The sequence below is a fragment of the Egretta garzetta genome, unplaced genomic scaffold, assembly GCF_000687185.1.
Source record: "Egretta garzetta isolate BGI_Z169 unplaced genomic scaffold, ASM68718v1 scaffold349, whole genome shotgun sequence".
Taxonomy (NCBI): Eukaryota; Metazoa; Chordata; class Aves; order Pelecaniformes; family Ardeidae; genus Egretta; species Egretta garzetta.
Genome location: NW_009260788.1, coordinates 1,791,413 through 1,813,225, shown reverse-complemented (window position 1 = coordinate 1,813,225; position 21,813 = coordinate 1,791,413). Strand labels below are relative to the sequence as shown.

General features: G+C 45.2%; 1 protein-coding gene across 2 annotated transcripts in view; it reads right to left on the bottom strand.

Moving 5' to 3' along the window:
* Nucleotides 1-1,596: 1,596 nt before the first annotated feature.
* The window catches only part of SLC38A1 (solute carrier family 38 member 1), a 41,487-nt gene continuing 21,270 nt past the window's right edge, over nt 1,597-21,813 (bottom strand). The window contains exons 5-17 of one of the 2 annotated variants that reach the window (XR_004842956.1): nt 21,057-21,130; nt 19,399-19,491; nt 19,007-19,088; nt 17,723-17,805; nt 16,761-16,819; nt 16,503-16,628; nt 14,221-14,300; nt 12,993-13,093; nt 9,788-9,906; nt 9,100-9,241; nt 8,894-8,991; nt 7,671-7,853; nt 1,597-4,434 (exon numbers count right to left, since the gene is read on the bottom strand). Coding sequence is in view for 1 of the 2 variants with exons in the window: in XM_009646414.2 (XP_009644709.1) it covers nt 7,752-7,853; nt 8,894-8,991; nt 9,100-9,241; nt 9,788-9,906; nt 12,993-13,093; nt 14,221-14,300; nt 16,503-16,628; nt 16,761-16,819; nt 17,723-17,805; nt 19,007-19,088; nt 19,399-19,491; nt 21,057-21,130 (1,159 nt within the window). In the remaining variant the exon portion in view is untranslated. Of the gene's footprint in view, nt 7,854-8,893; nt 8,992-9,099; nt 9,242-9,787; nt 9,907-12,992; nt 13,094-14,220; nt 14,301-16,502; nt 16,629-16,760; nt 16,820-17,722; nt 17,806-19,006; nt 19,089-19,398; nt 19,492-21,056; nt 21,131-21,813 lie in introns of both variants that reach the window. The other variant, XM_009646414.2, reaches the window with a different exon arrangement.

Below are 21,813 nucleotides of genomic sequence, written 5' to 3'. Positions count from 1 at the left end.
TGCTGTCCTGCGTGGGTCTGAGAACAGGGTGTAAGAGGTGAAGCCCATGTTCATTTTATCATGAGTCCGTGATTAGAAAAGCTTAGGAATGGACGTACCACTCATCCCTGCTCCTACCAGCTCCACTTTTCTTCACACTTCCTAAAATTGGTGTGAGGGCTTACTACCAGCTCTTGACACAGTGGGGAATGAGACATCTTAATGGTGGCCTGGATTTGAGCTTCAGCCTGAAGACTAACTGCAATTTCACACAGATTTAAGTTAGACCCCACCTGAACCAAAAGGGGTGTCTCTTCCGTCAGGCAGAGCTTGCCTTAGGTATTTTTCCTTTTTTTTTTCCACCCGCAAGTAGGGACTGGTCAGATGAACTCAGGAGATCTGGCTAACCTTGGGGATACATGAAGACCAAGCCAAACCAAAGGTAGAAGTCTCTGGCTGGAAAGGGGGTTGGTGTTTCTTTGGCTGTGTGGCTTAAAGGTGAGCTTCAGGTGTAGCTGTCAGACTGCAGGGCGGAAGACAACAGATGTTTGTTGTCGTCTCTGCAAGCAAGGAAGAAAAGACATATAGCTTCTCCTCTTTTTTTCTCTGCTCTACAACCCATGTTTCTGTGTTTTAAGGTATGGCTCTGAGATGATTACTCTTGGCTGAGCAGAGAGGTGGGTATGCCCAAATAGAAGAGCCCATTAGACCATGTCAGTGCAGAAGCTTGTACCTCTGCACTCCCAGGATTATGGCTTCAAAACATTTCCCTGGGCTTGGGGACCAGGCAAAGGCTTGCCAAGGATCCTCTGATACATAAATCTTCCCATCACTTCTCCTGCAGAGGGGCCTGGGAAACTGAGCCACAGAGGTGTTGGCTGTACTCTTCCTGCTCAGTCAAGTCAGCTACTCGGCTGTAAGGCTAGGACTCCAGCCAAGAGGTCTTTTTGTAAGTGGTCACTACAATCTGAGCACTAGTAAAATTAATGGTCAAAACCAAAAAGTTAGCATTTTCCAGACCCTCTAAAGGCTTTGACAGAGGCACTTTGGCAGATCTAGCTGGGAATGCTTAAGACATCACTGTCCCCTGGTATCCTCCTCATCCACCTGCTAACAGCTTCTGCTTCTGTAGCAGAGAAGGTCCGGCAGGGGTTTAGCCAGGCCAGGCACCAGTCTGGCGTCTAAACTCAAATCCAGCTCTAACAGCAGCCCTTAAAGCTAAACCTCCTCACTTGAGTCTGAAACAGTGGCTGAAACTCAGTCTGCAGGGAACAGGCAGAAACGAGCAGTGGGCTTGAGAAATGCTGTCATCTTCAGCAACGCCAGTCTGTGGTGACCATACACCCTGGTATCAGGTCCCTCTAAAACTGTGTCAGAAACTTTAATGCTCCATAGCCACATATTGATGTTTTACTCTATTGGCTCCACTGAGTTCAATATAGTTGGCTTTGCAAGAGCTGCAGGCCCCGAGTTCAGTGAAAACGCCTGCGGTAAGAGCAGGAAGCCCATGCTGTTTAAGGCATTATAACAACATAGTCATCCCTTTGGAAAAATGAGTATGGCCCCGACATCAGTTTAGATCACAATTTTAATGTTTAAAAACTATAGAGGTAACAGAGAGGTTATAGAACTTAAGACATTTTTTTTGTATTTACACACAGAAACTGAAAAACTGCATCGTTTATTTGGATATGAGCAGCACAAAGTATGGTGATGTTAGCAGGAGCAAAACTTTATCAATGACTCACTTCACCAATCTATTAGAGACGAACTCATACCAAGCGTACATCATTCAAACAGCGTTGTTTATACTGGATCTGGGTGAGCCTTAACATACCTTGGGACACTAAAAACAGGTTTCTATAAACAAGTTAGAGTTCAAGTCTTGTGGAAAAGTACCTTTACAGTTTATATTTTGTTGGCTATAACACTGAAAACAAAACGTACACTTGTATTACTTTGAAAAGCTCTGTAGAAGTGACTGCATATAGGTTTATTTCCTCAAATTTGTGCTCACGGTGAAAGCAAACGTTATTTCAAGTTTCATTTCATCCAAGACCATAAAGTAAACATGGGCAAAAATACAATTATTTTTAGATGCATTTATCAACCTCTGTTTTTTCAGCAATCCTGAAAAAACACGTTTCCGTGCTTTACCCACGAGAAAGTCTACGCAAGGCTCTTGATGGAGGCACTCTCGGGACATACACAACCCTCCCCTCCCATCATCCTCACCCCTGGACACGCAGCTGTCCCACGACCAAAATACTGGCCTCTGCCAGCTCGTGGGGTGGGATGTGCAAGCAGTCCCTGGCTGGGGATGCTCTCGTCAGCCTCAGTGTTTTGGTCGCATGATAGCAGCGTGCCTGGGTCTGCAGGAAGGGAGCGGGCTGAAAACGGCACAAATTGCTCTGGTTGCTGCCCACCCCTGGCTTGTCGTACTTCTTTTTTCTGAACTACAGGCATTTCTGGTGGCTGAAAATGGAAATGCAGAAGTCCTGCCCTGACTTCTGTTTGTACTAGTTGGGTAAATACACGCCTGGATACAACATGGCGTAATGCTGGGTCAAATTGCTGGCTGCAGTTGGCTCTGGTTTCTGCGTAAAGCCTTTTCAGCACTTTAACTACCACCTGCCCTCAGCTGAGGACATAGGGGTACCTGGGCACCAAAGGGGGCCTTTTACAAGGGAGATACTTTACCCAGCAGGAAGACTGGCTGACTTGCTGTTGAGAAAATGGGGAGTTCATGTGCTGTGGAATTAACCCTAGCAATTTAATTGGACCTTTTATTTCTCTTTTTCTTGTTACATTCGCAATGCAATTATAATTTCAAGTTTAGGATTTAACTTGTGAACTCTTGGGAGAAAGGAAAGGATATACATTTTGCTAAGTCAGAAGCTAAAGTATTTGTATTTCTATTAAAATTATTCTTAATATGCAGGGCCTATCTCAACACTTCTATATCATCAGGGATAAACAACTGCAAAAATATACAGCATCCTATTTATTTACAATATATATGTACATAAAAATGAAATTTCCTACAATACAACACAACTGCATAGATTTGTTTTCAGAAACAAATGTATGTGTACAATTTGTGAATGCTAAACCTTTCCAGCCCTGTACTTATTATTATCTTTTTTTTTTTTCACAGTTTGTTACAGAAATCCTTACATTAGATACAAATAAAACATTCTTTGTGTAAGTTACAGGAAATAAGGATTTTCCTGGCACCAAGGGCTCTGGGGAATTGTTTAAGAAAGCACCCTGGCACCAGGCGATAAAGCCATCTCGTGGAGCTGCTGATGGAGCTGAATACATTCTGCTGTGCCTTTCTCCTGTAGGCACTGGGGTTAGACGGTAGGACTGGAGGTGGGACACCACCACATGGGAAGAGTTTTGTTTTGACCAAGATGCTCTTTAGCCTTAATGTAAGGTTCAAGCAAAGAAACATATTCATTTAAAGATAAGCTAGAGATACCATTAATAGTTACCGTTAATATCAGAGCGAGCTGTGGTGCTTATGCATTGTAGGGCGGACGTTCAGACACAACCCATATATCATCCAACCTGTATTTGCACGTGTGACCCATTGCAAGTGGAGCAGAAGCTGTGGGTCAGCATGTGGGAAGCAGCCCTCGGGAGCGGATGGGCATCCCCACCCCTGACCTGGCAGGGTAAGACCGGCCCTTCTGCCCTGGCCCTGCACAGGGGCCAGGCACCACTCGGTCCGTGTCAGCCCTACAAAAGGTCTGTGCCAGTGCACGGATTTGTCATTGGCCCTCTGCCCAGGAGCAAGCATCACCCAGAGAGGTCACTGCTCCCGAGATACTGTTCCCAAAGAACACTTCACTGTGTTGTACTTACTAGGTGTGTTTGCCTTCGGACAGAGAAGGGCAGCTGTATTCTGCAATGGTAAGGGTGCTTTAAGCCCATGACTATTTTCTTTGCAATGTGCTGTGGACTAGGAGAGGCAGCAAGGCTGTCTTTTAAGTATAGGATTAATTCCTACAATCTTATTAGGAGCCCCTGCTTCTAATTAGTCCTTCCTTGTCCCTCGCCACTCAATTGTTGCCATTACGCAAAGGAGAATTTTGAAGTACTTTGTTGTAGTTATTAGGAGCAATTTTGCATCCAGTCTACGACATTTGCAGTTCTCACAATAGTGATAAACTCTCTATGAAAAGAAAGCATGCTACCACCTACTAAGTAGATACGGTACTCTGGATCCTATTAATTTAACAATAGAGAAACTCCTACAGCATTTCACTGTGCTCTTAAAATCCTAGCTAAAATGTGGGACTCGTACATCGTTGGCTACAAGTTCACTATTTCAAATGAACTGAACAACAGCAGTACATTTTACAGATAACCTCATACAAATATTGTCATCCATCACTGATGTTGACAGTTACAGCAGGGTCTATTGCATTCTGTTAAGAATGTATAAACCTGATGAGAAAACAAAAAGCACGTTATTTCACGTTCATTACCACAGACATCAATAAACACATGATTCCTTTCCATAAATATCTATAAATATGATGCCAGTAAATCAGTCTAAGCAAAATTCCCTCTTTTTTTTTTTTTTCCAGAGACTCAGAAACAAAATCTGTTTAAAGACTCAATATGGGTATCTATTGGGTATCTATTTTTCAGTATCTAAGATATGATTTGATGGTCCAGTACCTTTCACTCCATGCACACACCCAGCTCATTATTCTCCCTATTTATCCAGTAAAACTCCAGTATACAAACACACCAGGAAAAAGAAGGTGGCAGAATAGCAAAGAGGAGAGAGAGGGATACTGATGGAGGAGATTTAGGAAGATGCAAGGAGCAATCAGTCACCCAAAAGTCCTTCAAGTCGAAGGAAGCTGGGTGCCAAAACTCAATGGTTGGTATTCTAAACACGGGACTACAGACTATTTGGGCAGGGGGTGGGAGGGAGATGTTGCAGTTGTGACCTTGCTGGGACCCTGTGCAGCAGATCAGACCTCTAGCTCCTACCTGAAAGCCGCTCCCAGGATCTCCTCTCTCACAACCCCCCGATGCACAGAGCTGCACGGCTCGTAAATCAGTAGTAGAAGAAGGATAAAGGGCGGAGGGAAAGCAGGAGAGCCCTGGAGCATTTTGAGGATAACATTGCACAGCATTCTCAGGTCTGAGTTAGGTTTTTTGGGGTGAGATCCAGAGAGATTATAAGGCACCTCGAAACCTGAAATGTGACCCCAGCAAGCTGAGTCAGAAAACAGAGTGAGATGCTGGGCTCCTGCTGCAATGACCAGAGGGAGTTGTGTGTCTGTGAAAGGGGAGACACAAACTTACACCCCAAGCTGGGAAGATGCCTGGAACGAGCTGCGAGGAGGTAGGAACCAAGCATGGGTTCTTCTCTCCAGAGTTTGGCTAACACCTGGGCTCATAGGCTATGGTATGGACTACTTGTCTGTGAATCAGGGCAGGGATCAGTCCCATAAAGAGACATCGCAGAGAAAGCTGGTGACCTGCACCATCACAGGCAAGCGTTTGAGAACAGCTATCAGAATGCACGAGCTGCCTCAGCCCAGGGGGCCCCAGGTAGCTCAGCAGTTTGTGTGTTAAAAGCTGGGTGCTTGGGAGGAAGGATGCTGGACTGGAGACCTTGCTGGGAGCCTGTGTCACAAGGAGTGAAAGTCTGAAGGGCCAGGAGGAGGACAGATGGAGGGAACCCTGCTCTGCAGTCTAGAGGGAGGAGGCTTCCAGTTTTGTTCTTGCTGTGGGGCTGGTCCAAGGACTTGGGCAGCCTGCGGAGTCTACTCTGCCTTATTTCTGGATCACAGTGGAATATCGGCAGAGCTGGGTACCTCACTGCCTAGGCTGAGGTACAGATCTAGAAGTCTGTGTTCAGTAGGTTTAGGTTCTGCAGTGTGAGCGCTCTGCTTCTCGATGCCCAATTTCCAAGGCAGGCCCCAAACTAACCTCTCTGGATGTTACCCTCAGAAACCAGCTTTCAAGGTCCTGAGAAGTGCTCTGTGATCTCAACTCTCAGTGACTTCTAGCCTTGTAGGACAAGGCAACGGCAACTGAGGCGATTCAATAGCTCACAGAAATCCCAAGATCCCGAATTCTCCATCCCTAACCTTAAAAAGAGCAAGCTGCAATGCCGGGTTCCCCACAGCTGATGACAAGTCTCCTTCCACAGTTACAACCAGAGTCGGCAATGAATCAGCTACTGGGAACAAGAGGGTCACCGCATACTGGCAGGTACGGCTCGAGCACACCGAGGGCACCACTCAGCCCTTGGGCATGGAACGGGGCTCCCTTTAGCCATCGGTTCTTTGACTGGGAGCCGGGTTTGTGTTTTGAGACACTGTTTAGCTCACACGGTGAATGACACGAAGTGAACACATGTATGCTGCCGGCAGTGCACTAATGAAGGATGTCTGCTCAGGATGGTTAATGATCACCTGCTTAGCGTTTGAGTCTCTATAAGTAGTTCTCTACACCAGCTATAAGGCATTAGGCAAATGCTTATTTTGTGGACAACAGATGCAAGTTACAGTGTTTCTGCTAGTAGTAATTGAAGGTCTTTTCTTTAACTGTTATGGAGAATCGATGAGAAATGTAAATGAAACATTTTAAATATAAAAAGTGTTTCTGTTTGTTCAAAGAAATGATTTCAATTTCCATTAGAAATCCAGTAGTTTGGCAGGGTGAGTCAAATCCTGCTCCCGCTGCTGTCAAAAACCCGGCTGACTTCAGTGGGAGGAGGGCAAGAAACAGCAGAGGAGCCAGTCTACAAGGTATGTACAGAAGAATCCCAGAACGGAAAAGGCATGAGGTATGATTAAATGCGTAGGTTTTGATAAAACTGGAGCTTGCTATTTTTATTTTTTTTTTTCTGAGAGAAGTGGGGCTGAAGAAAACACAGACTTCCTATGGAAATCTCCAAGTGTCTGCTTCTCCTCAGGCTCAAGTACTCATGGCTGGGGGTCAAGCCTAGTTCTGGGCAGGCTCCAGCTGAAGTATGCCAGGGGAGCGGTGGCTGGTAGTGGTGGCTGTCTTTCTCCTGCTCCCTGCACCCCATCACACAGACACACAGGTCTGCTCCCTGAATCCACAAAACAGCCAAGCCCTGGGGCTGGCTCCCCCACCAGAACATCAGAGAGAAGCAACAGATTTAGGACCTACTCTTGTACAATGCTCATTTATGCTCTTGTAGCGCCTTTTGTGCTCGTATCCAGAATACTACGCTTGACCCAATGAGGCAAACGGTGCACGAAACAGCAAGAGAAGAACCAAACAAACCAACAAACCTGATGTGTACAGCTGGAAAGCAGAGTTTTGGCTAAAAGGTTGGGGGCAAGGGTGTGAACTGATATCACTCCAGCTGGGAGTGATAACAAGAGGCGCTGCTGCCCTAAAGGAGCAGAGCTTATGGTTGAAGGGCTAAGGATAATAACAGAACAATGCAATTCATGGGTGGAAGAGAGGAAACAAATTAACTGTGATGAACATTTATGAACAATGCTCTATATAGTCTCACAGACAATTAACACAGACTTTAGGCTGATCTGACAACTCAGTATTGGGGGACAGAGTGATATGCCTGTTGGAAAAATGGGTTTGTTTTCTGCAAGAAAATATGCCCATAACAGTATTTTCAGTACTGGATAATCATTATTTGGATTTGATTTGAGTAAACTCACAAAAGATGGAACAGATAACAGAACGGATGGTTGCGATTTTGGTGTGTAGCAAACAGGGGTGTCTTCAGAAGGAGGTGAACTTCAGTGGCCTTCGGCACTGCCTCCTGATTGTACCCAGTCATAGATGACCAAGGGAATGCTCACTAGGGAAAACATTATCCCCAGTGCCAAGAAAAGAGAAGCCTGGAACAAAAAGGAGAGAAAATTAATGAATAAAAAGAAAAGACAATTAATTCAAGTATGTTAACTTTTCCTCTTAAGGAGTTTTACAAGGTGATGTATCACAGTTATCAGCTAAAATGGGATAGCACTTCTGGCAAAGACAAGACGCATAGATAATTAAACAGATTAGCATCATTAATAAATTACTCACTGAACAGCAAAACCAATTTTTTTCTCCTTTCAATTCACTTCTTTAACACCGATCATCCCTAAAAAGGATTAAGCGAGTCTGGTTTTAGGACCTATCGGCTCTGCTCTTTTCAAAGCCTCACAGAAATAAGTACGCTATTCCCATCAGATACGTGTACATTTCAGCCCTTTCATCTTGGGGTCTGTGGATGGAACCACAAGTGAAACACAGGTTTCCTGCCTGTCTGCTCAGAGCAGGAAGTTCTGACCTTACGATGCTTCCCCTACGCACCCCATTAGACTGGGAATACACCGGGGTGTCGTGTCTTTTCAGCTGCAGCTCTTTCGGGGGCTCACAGGAAATCTTTCCAAGGCCCATCCCCATCTGCTCATGCATGCCCATGGGCTAACACTTCAGCTGGCTGCTTCTGGTGGAAGCACCCTAAGTCTGAATCGGGACCATTAAAATCATGAGGAATACTGCAAATGGAGCACATTGCATGCTTTCTGGATCAGCACACTGAAACTGAGAGAGCTTGCTGGGCTGAAAGGGCTGCCGAAGAGGGCTGGAGGGGTACCTGCATTTTTCTGCAGAGCTGCCACTTGCCAGCCAGGGGAAGAAAGAGCCCCTTGCCCTGCAGAGAAGGGCCCCCCAAAACACAAGGTGCCCTGCATGGTACAAACCCTCCACTGGGAGACCCCCAGGGTAAGCAAAGAAGACAGGCAAGCACAGCTGCCAGCTGACCAAAGCAAGGAAGGAAAGTAACATAAAGAATCTCACACATACGTTCAGATTAGGCACGCTTTGCGTCTAGCACATTATAACGAATGACAAGACGAAGGAGTTGCATTGACGGGAAAGGAATGCATACCCAAATCCTCTGAGTCAACTTGGATCCATCTTGCTGTGTAATTTTTAAATACAATGATGAAGGAAGAATGAAAATCAGCATATTGGCAGAAGTGACCCCTGCAAAATTCAAAGAAGCAAGTTTTGTTAGTTGTCAGCATCGGCTAATTACTGTGTTGCTGATTAGGAACAGTCTTTTATTAGTAGTACAAAACCAGGATACTGTACCTACAACTCCGAAAATATCCTTCATGGTTGGGATAAAAATGACTAACAGGTTGATGATAACCAAAAGAACAAAAGTAACCGAAACATGATGGCAAGTGTCGTATTTTGTTTTCCTAGCCATTTCAAATAATGATGAACGCACCTGTAGAAAGAGAGAGAGTTCTCTGTCAGGAAGAGTCTCTAAGCCAATTCAAAGCTTCCCATATTTATTTTAACCAGCTCTTCACGCGACAACAAGCGCTGCATAGATCTGTCAGAAACTTTGGGGTCTCGGATGTAATGCCCTTTGAAATAATTCTTAAAATTCATTTGATATTTAAAAGATGTAGGTATGCATGTGTATGCAGTAGGATGTTCCTCCCTTCCTGACATGCCTTTTGGGGTCCTTCTGCACTTAAAAATGACCTTCACCCCTGAGCCTGCTCCAGTGAAGTCATGTGAAGTAAGAGAGGGCCCTTGTGGATTAAATTTAAAACAGATTTAAGACCAAAAGTGGTTAATTTATTTCCTGTAGGGAGAACTTCTCCAGAAGTTAGTGGGAGTCCGGTGTGGGAAAAGACTGATCCAAGCTCAAGCTCTTTTTGTAGCTGCAACATCGCTGCCACGGCGACTGCTGGGCTGTGGCTTGAAGAAATGTGCCCTGTACAGCCACTACCGACTTCCAAACCATGTGAAGCCTTTTACTCACAGTGAAAAACAGCACCGGCACCGTGAGTATCACCGCAACGATCACAGCCAAGCGCACGGTCAGGATGAGGATGTCGTCTTTGCTCTGGTACTTGTGAAGCAGATCTGACTGCACATCGTCTATGGAAAAGACAGTAAGGTAAGTGTTCTGGCAAACGGGCAGTCCGTTCACAAAAAATCATGGCTTAACAACAGCCTTCTTGAACAACAAGTGATTTATCTGCAAACGAAAGAGTACAGAATGAAACATTCTTGAGTTGAAACAGCACCAAATCCTAATGATCCCATTATTCCAGATTAATCCTTTGGAGGCCTGATTTAGGAATGCACCCTAATTCAAGACAGCACATGCCTAAGTCTAAGGTAATTTTCACTGTAGGAAAGACAACAGTGAGACATACACAAAAGCTTGCTTACATATATACGGATATTTAAAAAAGTAAAGTGAAATAAGCTGTTTCTAATTGGTTCTGTGGGCTTTTTTTTTTTTTTAACGTTCCAAACGATACAGAAAACCCACATGCACTGCAACAGCTGAACTTTAATAAAACTATAAGGTTTTGAGCTCAATTAGTCTAAGCAGCAAATAAACTTCCAGCGAAAAGCAGTGCCCCTGTTCTCAATGGAGAACAAAGCCTATCTTGGGTCAGCTCTCAGTGGGATGCTCTGACATTTGGACTCACATCCCTCGGCAGCTCCTCTGAGGGCTGCCCTGATGGTTTTTTCTCTTGAACCTGCCCCCATGGGGAGGCGCTGGTGATATTTTAAGACAACCTCCTGCAAAAAATGTTTCCTTGAAGCTGTGATAAATAGCGCAGAGTTGGTCTGCGTGTGCCGACCAACAGGGAAACCAAGTTGCTGAGGGACCTATGTGTTTTCTTTGTAAGGCTTAAATATCTAGGAGCAATAACCTAAAGGAGGTGGCTGTTAAGCACGCCACAAAACCATACTCGCTGCCCCTGTTTAGGCTTGTGTTTTGTTTCTGCCTGCTAATTTAGAAAGCTGGTGGTAAAACGTAACAGCTCTTAAACCAAAGTCCTTAAAGGGAACTCAGCAGCCACGTCTCGTTTAAAATCTTTGGCGCTTGGTAAAACCTCATGTATTCCTGGAGGCAGAGGGATCTGTCCTGCGGCCAAATGCCTGCGCTCCCCCCAGGACGCCCTTCTGGGGAGACACCATGGGTCAACACCACCTACGCAGTGCTTGAATCCCCACCAGGAGAAAGAAAACACTCTCCCACCTCCCTGCAGATTAGGAGTGGGGTTTTCAAGCCGGGCACATGCACAGCTTCTGCGACACAGAGCTTACTCTGCTCCTGCAAGCACAGACTGCAACTTCTGTACCGCTCACGGACTGCAGCCAGGTAGGAAGTGAAGGGCAAGGCTTACAGTTGAAGGTCTGTTTTCCTTTCAGCTAGATACACCACAGAGCCCAACCACAGTGTGACCTTTTAGGGGAAGAAAAACACCTCTTTTCTGTAATTCTGCAATGTAAATATAGTCATCACTGCAACACTTTTGAGAATACAGCAAACAGACAAGCACTATTGGTGTAAAGAAGAAATGGCCACAATAAAAATGCTGTTCTTATCCAGGTAAGGGTAGAGAAGAGGGTTAGAAAACTGTAAGTGAGCATATGAAAGGTAAGGTCTTGTCAGTCTCAAGGGGAAGAAGGATCAAAGTGGAGGGATTTTATATTCCCTTGGTGTCTTTTTTGCTGCCTGCCGTGGCGCTGGCCCTCGCAGAAGCCCCAGAGGAGCCGCACAGCTTCCACCTGCGGGCTCTCGGCGCTGGGGAGCAGGGACGTCTGGCGTGGGGAGAGGCACACGAGACACCCCAGGGATTCCTCCGCCGTTCCCCCTCGGGAGGGCCAGAAGGACGCAGCCCCTACCTCCTCCATGGACTCCAGACCCTCGTCCTTGAGGGGCGTGGGAGATTCCCAGAGAGGAGCGCCACGGATCTGCCTCCTCAGATCCCTGGGGCAATCACATCAGAATCTCCTCCCTGCCAAAGTGAAGGGGTCCATGCTGATTTACACCCACTTGCTCCCCTGGACTGCTAATTTGATGCATTTCTACGACAATGTGTTAGACGGGAGCAGTTGGATGAGAACGGCTGTTGTCACTTGCAGGGTATTGGCGGTGTTATTGGGAAAGTTACAACAGGCGACCTGAAGTTACTTCAACGCATGCAGACTCAAGGCCTCATAATCAGAATGAGAGCCTGAGAAAACAAATATGAGATAGGTACACCTTTGGGGGAGAAAAAAAAAAAAAGCCACATTTCATATTTACTTATTTTCTTTCTCTTGCAATACGTGGCTCACAAGGAACGGTACCATGAATAAGGAGATTGTAACAAAAAGGTCACTTGGAATAAAGTGGAGAAGACTGACGACCTTTTGATGACTCCGAGGTAAAATGCAAACATCAGTTTTGTCATCTGTCTTGTAACCCCTTAAAGGTCCATGGAAAAAGACACTACTCATCAGCATTCCCATTATACTAGAGCATGGGAGCAGCTTCCTGAGCAAGGCTCATATTTTATCCTACTTAATAACTGTGCCTTTGGGGCATACATGTTGAATCCTTTAACAATACAACATAATTTGTTTGTTTCTTTAAGTGAATTGATATGCATGAAAAGAGACAGGGCGCAAGTCTCAAACACTGCAATAACCATCCTTTGGCGGCTGAGCTGGGACAACACTCGGAGCTTCCCCACCTTCACTGCCAATTTGTTTCACCAAGACCTGATAGGGTCAGCTCTAGGGACACAGGGAGAACATTTGATCCTTCGTCTCTATAATGAAAGCGTCAACAAGAAAATTTAAAAGCTGTGATGGCTGATTTGATACCCATTTCCTAGGACCTGCTCTCACATCCGTCTCATTTTATAGAGATATGCACGCTTCGGTCATTACCAATGTACACAGCACTCAGGTGAGGACCTTGGGATGAAAATCATAGTGGGGCCCAGCTAATCCCCAACTCTGGTAAACAAATCTCTCCCTCATATTCTGAAAACACCATTTGTAAATACTACTTTCACTTGTGCTTTTCATCCACAGGGGAAAGGAGTAAAGGATGTCTACCTGAAAAACTATTTTGATATAAGTGGATGGGACTTTCCTTTCCAGCTGGGATACGCTATTGATTTCACATGTATTCCCTTTCTACGTTCATCAGTAAAGAATTGCATACTTACCGTAGAAAGTCAAATAGCCAAATATGGCAGTCATAAAGTACATCACAAACATGGCAAAAAATGAGATATTTGAAACCAACTGCATTTTTTTCTGTGAACGGCTGGAGAAAGAAGAAAAGAACACATAAAAATGGTTGGACTGGATTTTTCAATAGCTGTTTAAAAATGTATTAAGTCTTTGCATAAACATAGTAATTCTGGGGAGACTTGTGAATGCATTTTCATTTAAAACAGGAATTCACTGACAGCTGCACATGGAAGAGAAGGCCTGGGGAAACGGACCCTACTTGGGGCTATAGTCAAGAAATGGCGGGACCACCCTGTGGCTCTGCCGCCTAAACAGAGTAAAGGGTGAAGACAAGTGGAGACGGATGGCCCTTAAACACGTCAGGAATTAAATTAAAAAGCCAAAATAAAGGCAGGGTAAAATTACACACAGGAAAAAAAAACCCAAAACATTCTGAATGTTTGCAAAGGAACATTTGTGTCCCCATGGGTAGAAAATAATGAACGTGTGCAGACAACTGTAAAATAGGGTGAGTGTAAACATTTCATTTTTAGATATTTGTTCTGAAATACTCACACTCTGGTACCTAAAGTTAAGCTTTCAAATCCACACAGGGATGCCCTATATAGGCACCCAGGAACCTGCTGGAATCCCTTGAAACTCAAAAGCACCTAGCAAGTGACCGGGACCTGAGGGTACCCAGGGGTCTGAGTGGCCCCCGCCTCTCCCCTGGGGCTCCCCCCGTGGCCCGGGACCCAGCCCTGCCCAGCCAGAGGTGCCAGCGAGACAGCCGTACCAGCAAAGGTCATTTAGTACAGGCGAGGCTGAAAGTACTTTTTTTTCCCCTGGTACCACCACAGGTTTTTAGCTGCACTGGAACAAATGCCGTTAGCTGAACACACGCCTCGTTCCTATGCCAAAGAACAACCGGCACAACTTGGCTCTCCCCAGGCTGCCGTGTACTCCTAGAGAAAACTCCCATTATCCTCATGCATTATCCTCAACCTCCCTCGCCCCCGCCCCAGCGGCACGCCTGGGAGGCCAGATTTCCTAGCTGACAGCCACGCTCGCTGGCTTGTTGGGTGTTACTAAAGCACATCTCCTCCGAACGGTACGAATGACTCAGAGCACCTCTGCGCTAACACTTTCCATGCAAACCGGTTCAAAACAATTAACTGGAAAAAAAAAAAAAAAAAAAAAAAAAAAAGGAGAAAGGCTTACTCTTTAAGTTCGCTGTAAATTGGGAGGACTGACGGGTGGCAGACGAACGCAAAAGCAATGGTGGGCAAAGCATACACGGTCTGTTTGGAGAGAATTTCAGAAAAGAAGTTAAGAAGTATTTTCCCCAGCGACGTGAAGAAATGATCCGTGTTCAACTACCTCGGCTCCCAACTCTCTGGACTCTTCAACCCAACGTTGAGAGCCTTCAGAGAAGGCAGAAGACCCGACAATTAGCACGTATTTAATGAAATATGGAGAGCAGTGCTCTTTCAAGGGGAGGACAAAGTCTCCGCGTCGGTCACGCGAGCACAGCCCTGACTCTGCTCGCAGAGCGGAGCGCTGGGCGCCGCACGGCTGCTGGTTTTGCTCCCTGGGATGGGTTTCCCTGCTCAGCTACTGCCACCGTTACTAGCACACCATCACGCGCAAAAGGGACGTATGGTGGGTCACCGCTACGCTACCCTGCCTTGGCATGGAGAGGGGTGCGCACCCATGGTGCTAAGGCTGAAGTCCTGGAGAGGAAGCCCATATCCAGACTGTAAGAAAAGAGAAGAGGAATGCAGAACTTACAAATAAATGAATATTGCAAGGTACCAGACTGAGTCCCTTCATTTCCCAGGCCAACAAAAGGGCTAGGAGGGAGCATGCTTCTCCTTGGGGAAAGAGAGAGACCGTTACGTCACCAGGAAGCACAGGAGGCCTCCGGCGGGGGACCTCACCCCCTTCTCCACCAAAAACCTGAGCGGGTTTCAGTCCTCAGCATACAGCCAAACTTTACAAATTATCTCAGCGCTCAAGCGCTTCCATTCCCCCCAGGGAACGGGGATGAGCAGAGATCGCACGAAAAACAAGTCCTCCAGCGAGGACAAAATGAGTCCATCCCTACATGCGGCTCTCCCTGGTCCTCTGAGATCTGCTTGCACTGGCCACAAGCATCCTCTTCCCACAGAAGCTGTCCTGGGGTACGCCCCAGGTCTGACAGATTCAGTAAATACACTGGTTGCTCTCCAGCAGTCCTTCCTCACCCGGGCCTGTGCCGCCTCCTCTCCCTCCCTCACAGCATGCTACTGTTGTAGAGTCTCCATCCACGGAGATATTCAGAAGTTGCCTGGACATGGTCCTGGACAACCGGCTCTGGTAGCTCTTGCTTGAGCAGGAGAGGTTGGACCCGATGACTTCCAGAGGTGCCTTCCAACCTCAGCCATCCTCTGATTCTGTGAAGCTGTCTCTCCTCTCACACACCATGGGTGCTAAACTGACTGGCAAACTGCTGGCCCCGAGGGCAAATCTCCTGAGTTCAGATCCAGTGTGCCTAGTTCAGATGGACCGATCCGTCTGACGTGCCTCCATCGACTCCGAGGCAAATGCTGACACTGACTGCAAGGAGAACAACACTGCCTTTTAACGCTACCTATCTAAAATACACCTACACCTAAGCTGCCATCGCACACCAAGTTGACTAACTCCTGGTCAGTCACATCAGGTCTGGGCTGATGGCTACCCCCAGCTAAAGAAAAGTGCTTGGATTGGCTTCTCGAATTTAAAAAAATGTAATCTTTGCGTGCGTATGCTATACATGCGCGTTCCCTATGACTGCAGCAGTGACAGCCCGAGGACCCTGCCCTGCTGCGTGAGGTGCTGTTTAACGAGCCCTGCGCCCCAGCACAGCTGACAGGAGCAATCCTCCTGCTCCCACCGCTACAGCCAGTTGCTCTTTTGCATTCTCTTGGCACAACTTTTCCTGCAGCTGTGTGGCGACGGAGGAAAGCATCCAGCTGAAAGGCAATCAAATTTTTGCCGGATTAGCTTTCAGCTGTATCCTTTTCCCGATCCAGTTCACCATATGGCTACAGAAACACGTCCCCTGCCACAAAGAAGTGGTTTGTGTGCAGAAGGACAGAGGGATTACTTTTGGGCTTCGGATGCAGGAATGGCTTATTCAGCCTCTGCAGAACTACAGCCTAAAGGCGCAGCAGCAGCACGGACAGTAAGAAGCAGTGGAAAAGAAAAACTCTCCCAAAGAAAGCGTTTGTTGCCTGGGGGTAGCTTGGGCTCACAGCCTTAGCACATCTACTACCGGGGCAGGGCAAGACCGCAAGGAGGTACGTTCAACCCGGCATCTCCGTAAGACTGGGCAAGGAGACCCCTTGTGCCTTCACCACCGGAGCACGAGAGGAAGCGTGCAGAATCGGGCCCCACGTGGTGCTGATCGGATTAAGAACACGGGGTGTAGGTGCATATATTATGGGAATTAAAAATAAGTATTATAAAAAGAAACATACCTTGGAATTAAAGATAACATACTTTGGCTTACACATATGTTCATGTGTTGAGCTATTTGATAGCACAGCTGATGTTGCATTTAGTTCCGATCCGCCACAGGGAATTTGAAACTTCTTGTAAATAACCTAGAATAAGAGCAGAAGACAGCTAATTGCTAAAAATAATAATAAAAAGCAAATTAAAATTAAAACATCAGAGAAATTGCGAATATCCTATGAAGTGACTCTCATCCAACAAAGAAAGCAAGCTGAACTTACCACTATCAGGAAAAATACCATGCAGCTTAATGAAAATCCACTGGTATAGCCAAGATACCCTGAAAGAAATTAAAAGGAAATCTCATACAAAATTATTTTATTAGCCGTACCTTGGTTTTTACTTCTTTTTTGCTGCTTCATGAAAAGTTTAAAAGTATTATACATTTAATATGTACCATGAGCTTCTGGACAGGACAAAAGCACGTCCTGTTGGTGTGGGAGTCTCCCACGTTGCAAGCCTCCTGGCTTTCGGGCAGACCTGAGCTTTGCTCTGACCAGTTGGGCTTCCTGAGGGTCACCTTTATGGCAGTTTAACTAATTATACGTCTGAATGAGGCTGTGGTAATTGAAACTAACCTGAAAACGTGCAGTTGCAATCAGAACGTGACCCAGATTCCCTGATAGGAGCCATGTCAGCTGAGTATGGGTTATTTTCTCAAAAGGAAGATCCCAACAGGACTTCAGTGCCAAAACTTGTTACATGGTTTTAAAAAATACATTATGTACCTACTAGCATCTCTTTCAAAAATATTTGAAAATGCAACCATCTATACACCTCTTACTTCCAAGTCCAATTAACCTCACCACTAAAAATTTCAACGCTAATAGAAAAAGAAATTATTTTTTGTAATCTAACAATTTGTGAATTTATTTTTACAGCCTACACGTAAAATAGAATTGCCTTATGAAATGAAAACCCTCTTAACTATAATTTTTTAAATCAATTGCCACAATTGTATGGATGAAGCTGGTTTGTACTGAGTTCATTTGCTATGACAATTGAGGTCTACTGGTTCCGAGATGCTCAAAACACAGCTTATTCCTGGACCAGGGACACTGCTTAGATTACAATAAGAGCACTTTTTTTTTTTAATTATTATAGTTGAGTTGTGAACGTGGCTGTCAGTGGCATGATGCCTGGGCTCCTTTATTCTATACCCACAATGACATTTGCATCTTACCTAAGTTCTTAAGGAGACATAAAGGGAGGATTATAACGAACGTCACTGTGACAACAAGAATCCGCCCATCCACGTACCAGTCCCTGTATAAAACATTAAGAAAAAAACCAACACCATAAGCACACCTTAAACCCTCTTTGGTTTTCCTCACACTTGGTCATCCTCTTTGATTGCCGCAGTTACAGAACTATCTTTGGTCTCCTTACCCCTACAAGCTCCTACAAAAGAAGAGATGGGGGCCAGATCTGAACTTTGTAGACGCATTAAGTATCCGGCCCTTAAAACATGGCACTGCTCTGACTCAGATACGGCTGATTTTCATAGTCACTAGAAAAATTATCACCCTACTGCTGAGATCGGTGAGTGGGACTGAGAGGCAGAACAAACCACCCTCCGAAACCTGACATAAGCCACCCTGCTGGGACGAGGAAAGATGATGCAAAGGGCCACACATACAGCAAGGAGGGGCAGCGGGGGACACCACGATTTGTTTGCTAAACCACCCGGCCACGTGCCTGGAGCAGCAAACCGGGCTCCCGCGGGCTGGCACACACTAGCCCAGCCCAAGGCTGTATGCCCTTCTAGCAAAGTGCTTTGAATCCTGCTGGAAAGCAAGAAAGGGGAGAAGGGAGAGCGTTAGTGATGCTCTGTATGACCTATTTCCACTGCTCGGTCCAATTTAGTATGCAAGCCTGAGGAACGGGATCTCTCCCTTCTTCTCATGCACTACAGCACGCCATATAACCCACTGCAAAGGATATTTACCACTATAAAGCAATACCACCCCTCTGTTAAAGAGGTTGATAATGTCAAGGAGTGATAAGTGGCAGAAATCTAAGTAGAGTATTCTGCTGTTGTCATATGCTAGCATCGAAGAATTTCATTCTATGGACAGTGCTTTAGGGGCAAAATCCTGTGAAATGGTAAGAACGCAGGGAAATACATACTATCTTAAACTTGCACTGTTCCCAATGTCTTCAAGTGTTGCTTAACACTGTAAAAGGTTAGATCCAATGATTAGAGGTTTGTACAAATCACAGTTCTGCACGGAAATCTGGTGTGTGTAGAGAGCAACTGATGATGACTTAACCTCTCATTTCCTAGCCATCTTTTCCTTTCCAAAGCTGTCTTGTTCTTATTAGCTCCCCGAGATATTCCTGTGAAAATCTACTTTGACAAACCTAAGGAGTATCCAATACTTAAGAGCTTTTATAAACATATAGTTAAACTTATCAGCACAGCATTAAATTCTATAATCCAATCACCAAAATGCATTCAACTCACGTAAAAGTTTCTTCTTTTCCCATTAGAAACTTTATGGCAGAAGGCAGCTCATTTTTGACTATGAAGAGATAGCTCAACATTGCTGGAAGAAGGAGAAAGTCGGTTTAGAAAATGGCTAAGAGATTCTGTGGAATAAGTACAGAGAAGCATCCTTTTCCCACATCAGCCTCTGATGACAGAAGACCCCAAACTATAATTGGCTGTCAACTACTGATCATTCAGTAATACAGCATTTTTAAAGGGCTGCATGCAAAGTGTTAGCCACGGCTGTATTGAGGAGCATGAAGATCCCAACACGTCACTGAGAGAAGGAGGAACCTGACTGCTTGGCAGCCGTAACATTATTAAGATGTCCCTGGGTCTTGTTTTTCAATACCCCTCATCTCCTTTACCTCCAACGTTCTGAAGAGATGTAGATCCAAAGACGATCATTTTCCCTGGGGTACCGAAGATCTGCTCACCCAGCTTTTCATACACCATGCAGCCTGCATGAAAAAAAAACCAAGGAGAAAGGTAACAAATACCCCAGTGAAAGCTGTGGAGTCAAAACACTCATGATTCCTTTTCAGTTAACCACCCATCTGTGCAGCCATATCTGCCCTTTGCAAGTAAATAGAGAGCTCTCTTGTAATTACTAGGGCTGAAACTTATGTAGGAATGTTTTCTTGACACCTATAAATGTTATCGTTGGCTACCAGTCCCTTTCGAAATTGAAGCTCTTAATGAGGCTATTACGCCCCTTTAATGAGTCCGCCCGTACCCCTAGCGACATGTTAAGTTCTGGCATCCCCATCCCGCCGTATTGGGTTTGCAGCCGCAATGCCAGTGGCGTAGCGGGATCTGCAAGCCAGCGCGGGCAGCCTGGCCGCAGCAGACCTCGAGTACTGTGATTCTGCCATTCTGCTTGCTTTGACTAAACGATCCAAATGAGGGCAGCCACTGGTTTACAGGGAGATCTACAATTCCTAATGACGAAGCCTTAATTTGTGAATTCTCAGTGCGGTATGTTTTTGGTAAAAGCAGGGAAAGGTGTAAATTATAACTAAAACATCTTTTTAAATATCTGTCAAGCTTGAGAAACTCCCTGTTAATTGGTTTGTGTTTCTGTTAAATGTTTTTTTTTTTCCTTGGCTCTAATTTAGGCTGAGAAAAAGACTGGACACTGTGAAGATGGTGAGACACTTGACAACAGAAAAGAGAAATATTGCAGATGTTACACTGTACAGATGATTTTTAAAATGCATCCCATTGTTTGGTTTTCTCTATATTTTCTTATAGCTGACATTTCTGCTTTGACTCTTGTATAAACAAGAAGTTTGAGCTTAAATGTACCAGCAGCACAGAAAACAGGGCTTAGGTTTTGGGAACTAACAGGGCACAAATGTGTCCACAATTAGGCACGTGTACCTAATTTAAATAGGCAGTTGCTGCCATTACACACGCCCTAACAGCAAGTCATGTGTGTTCAAATTCATAGTAAAATATTACAGTGTTCTTGTGCAGAGATCATTTTAAAAATCTGGCTTCAGAATATTTTACCCAAGGAAAGAGACTCTTGGGCTTCGGAGCGCAGTGACATTGAACGCTGTAGGTAGCTTCTAATTTCTGTGTTTAGAATCATTTGCTTACAGATACACTTCTCTCTGTGGAGGAACTGTTCCCCTTTATTTTCTTCTACGAAACCTTCTACTACACCACCAAGGCTATCAGGAATTTCACATTAAGGACAAACTGTATTTCCAGGTAAGCTTCACCATAGGCAAAGATTCATTATATTCCATTTGCAATTGGCTTTGTAATGAGAAGGAACTATATGAGGTGTTCCTTCTAGCTCACTGAAGACAACATTTCACGGTAGAGCCCACACTTTGTCGTCAGTTTTTCTCTTATTAATTCTGGGCTTCTGACCCAAAATGTGTTAGGCCTTTCTATGGTTTCAGCAAAGTGATAGAAACTCCATCTTATACAAAGCACCTGGCCTTATTTGAGCACTTTTCACCTCTTGTTCTTTACAGGTCTACTGAAATGGTGTAATAACATCTTAAGTTACCTGTTTCCTTTGAACACACCAACAGGAGATATATTGAATAAATAGACAGCAGCGTCACTGAAACCAAAAGCAGCCTACAAAAGAATGGAAAATAAAGCTTATTGTAAGAGCTGAGCTCTAACATTGCAGTATTTCACGTCAGGTCATATTCCCATTGACCCTGAGATAATTTTTATGCTCTTCTGACAATGCAAAAAGCCCTAAAAACACAGGTGGTTCACGTGCTTTTGGCAGTTCCACCACACCACCATGGAGGTAGAAAGCCCTGCATGCAGAGGGATTCAACCGGCTAAAACTTAGCAGAGCTGCAGAGCGCAGGCTCCATCATGAAAGAAGCAAGAATAAAGATGTCTTTTCAGGTAGGAATTAAGATTCGATCAGAGCCAGGAATGTCCCTCACCACCCACTCTAAAGCTTTTTTTCTGGAAGTAGAGTAAAAATTTCCAAGGGAAATCCTCTATTTAAAGACTTCCATACCAAATGGAAGCATCTTTTCTCAGGACATGTTGCATGTGCTACCAAAGGGGTACCCAAGCAGCTTTTTATGTGTCTCCCAGTGCACAAGGAGGGGGAAGAGGAGGGAAGTTAAGGCTAGGATGGCTTCCTTTGGGAATAAAGGCAGAAACCAAAGGCTTATACTTTGTGCAGGTGGGGACTGGTGTTCCCTCGCTGATGTCATTCCTGGTCTGCCGTGATCCATAATTTGACTTCATGTAGAAAAATTGCAGGAAGTAATGACCAAACTGTTTGTGTAGGG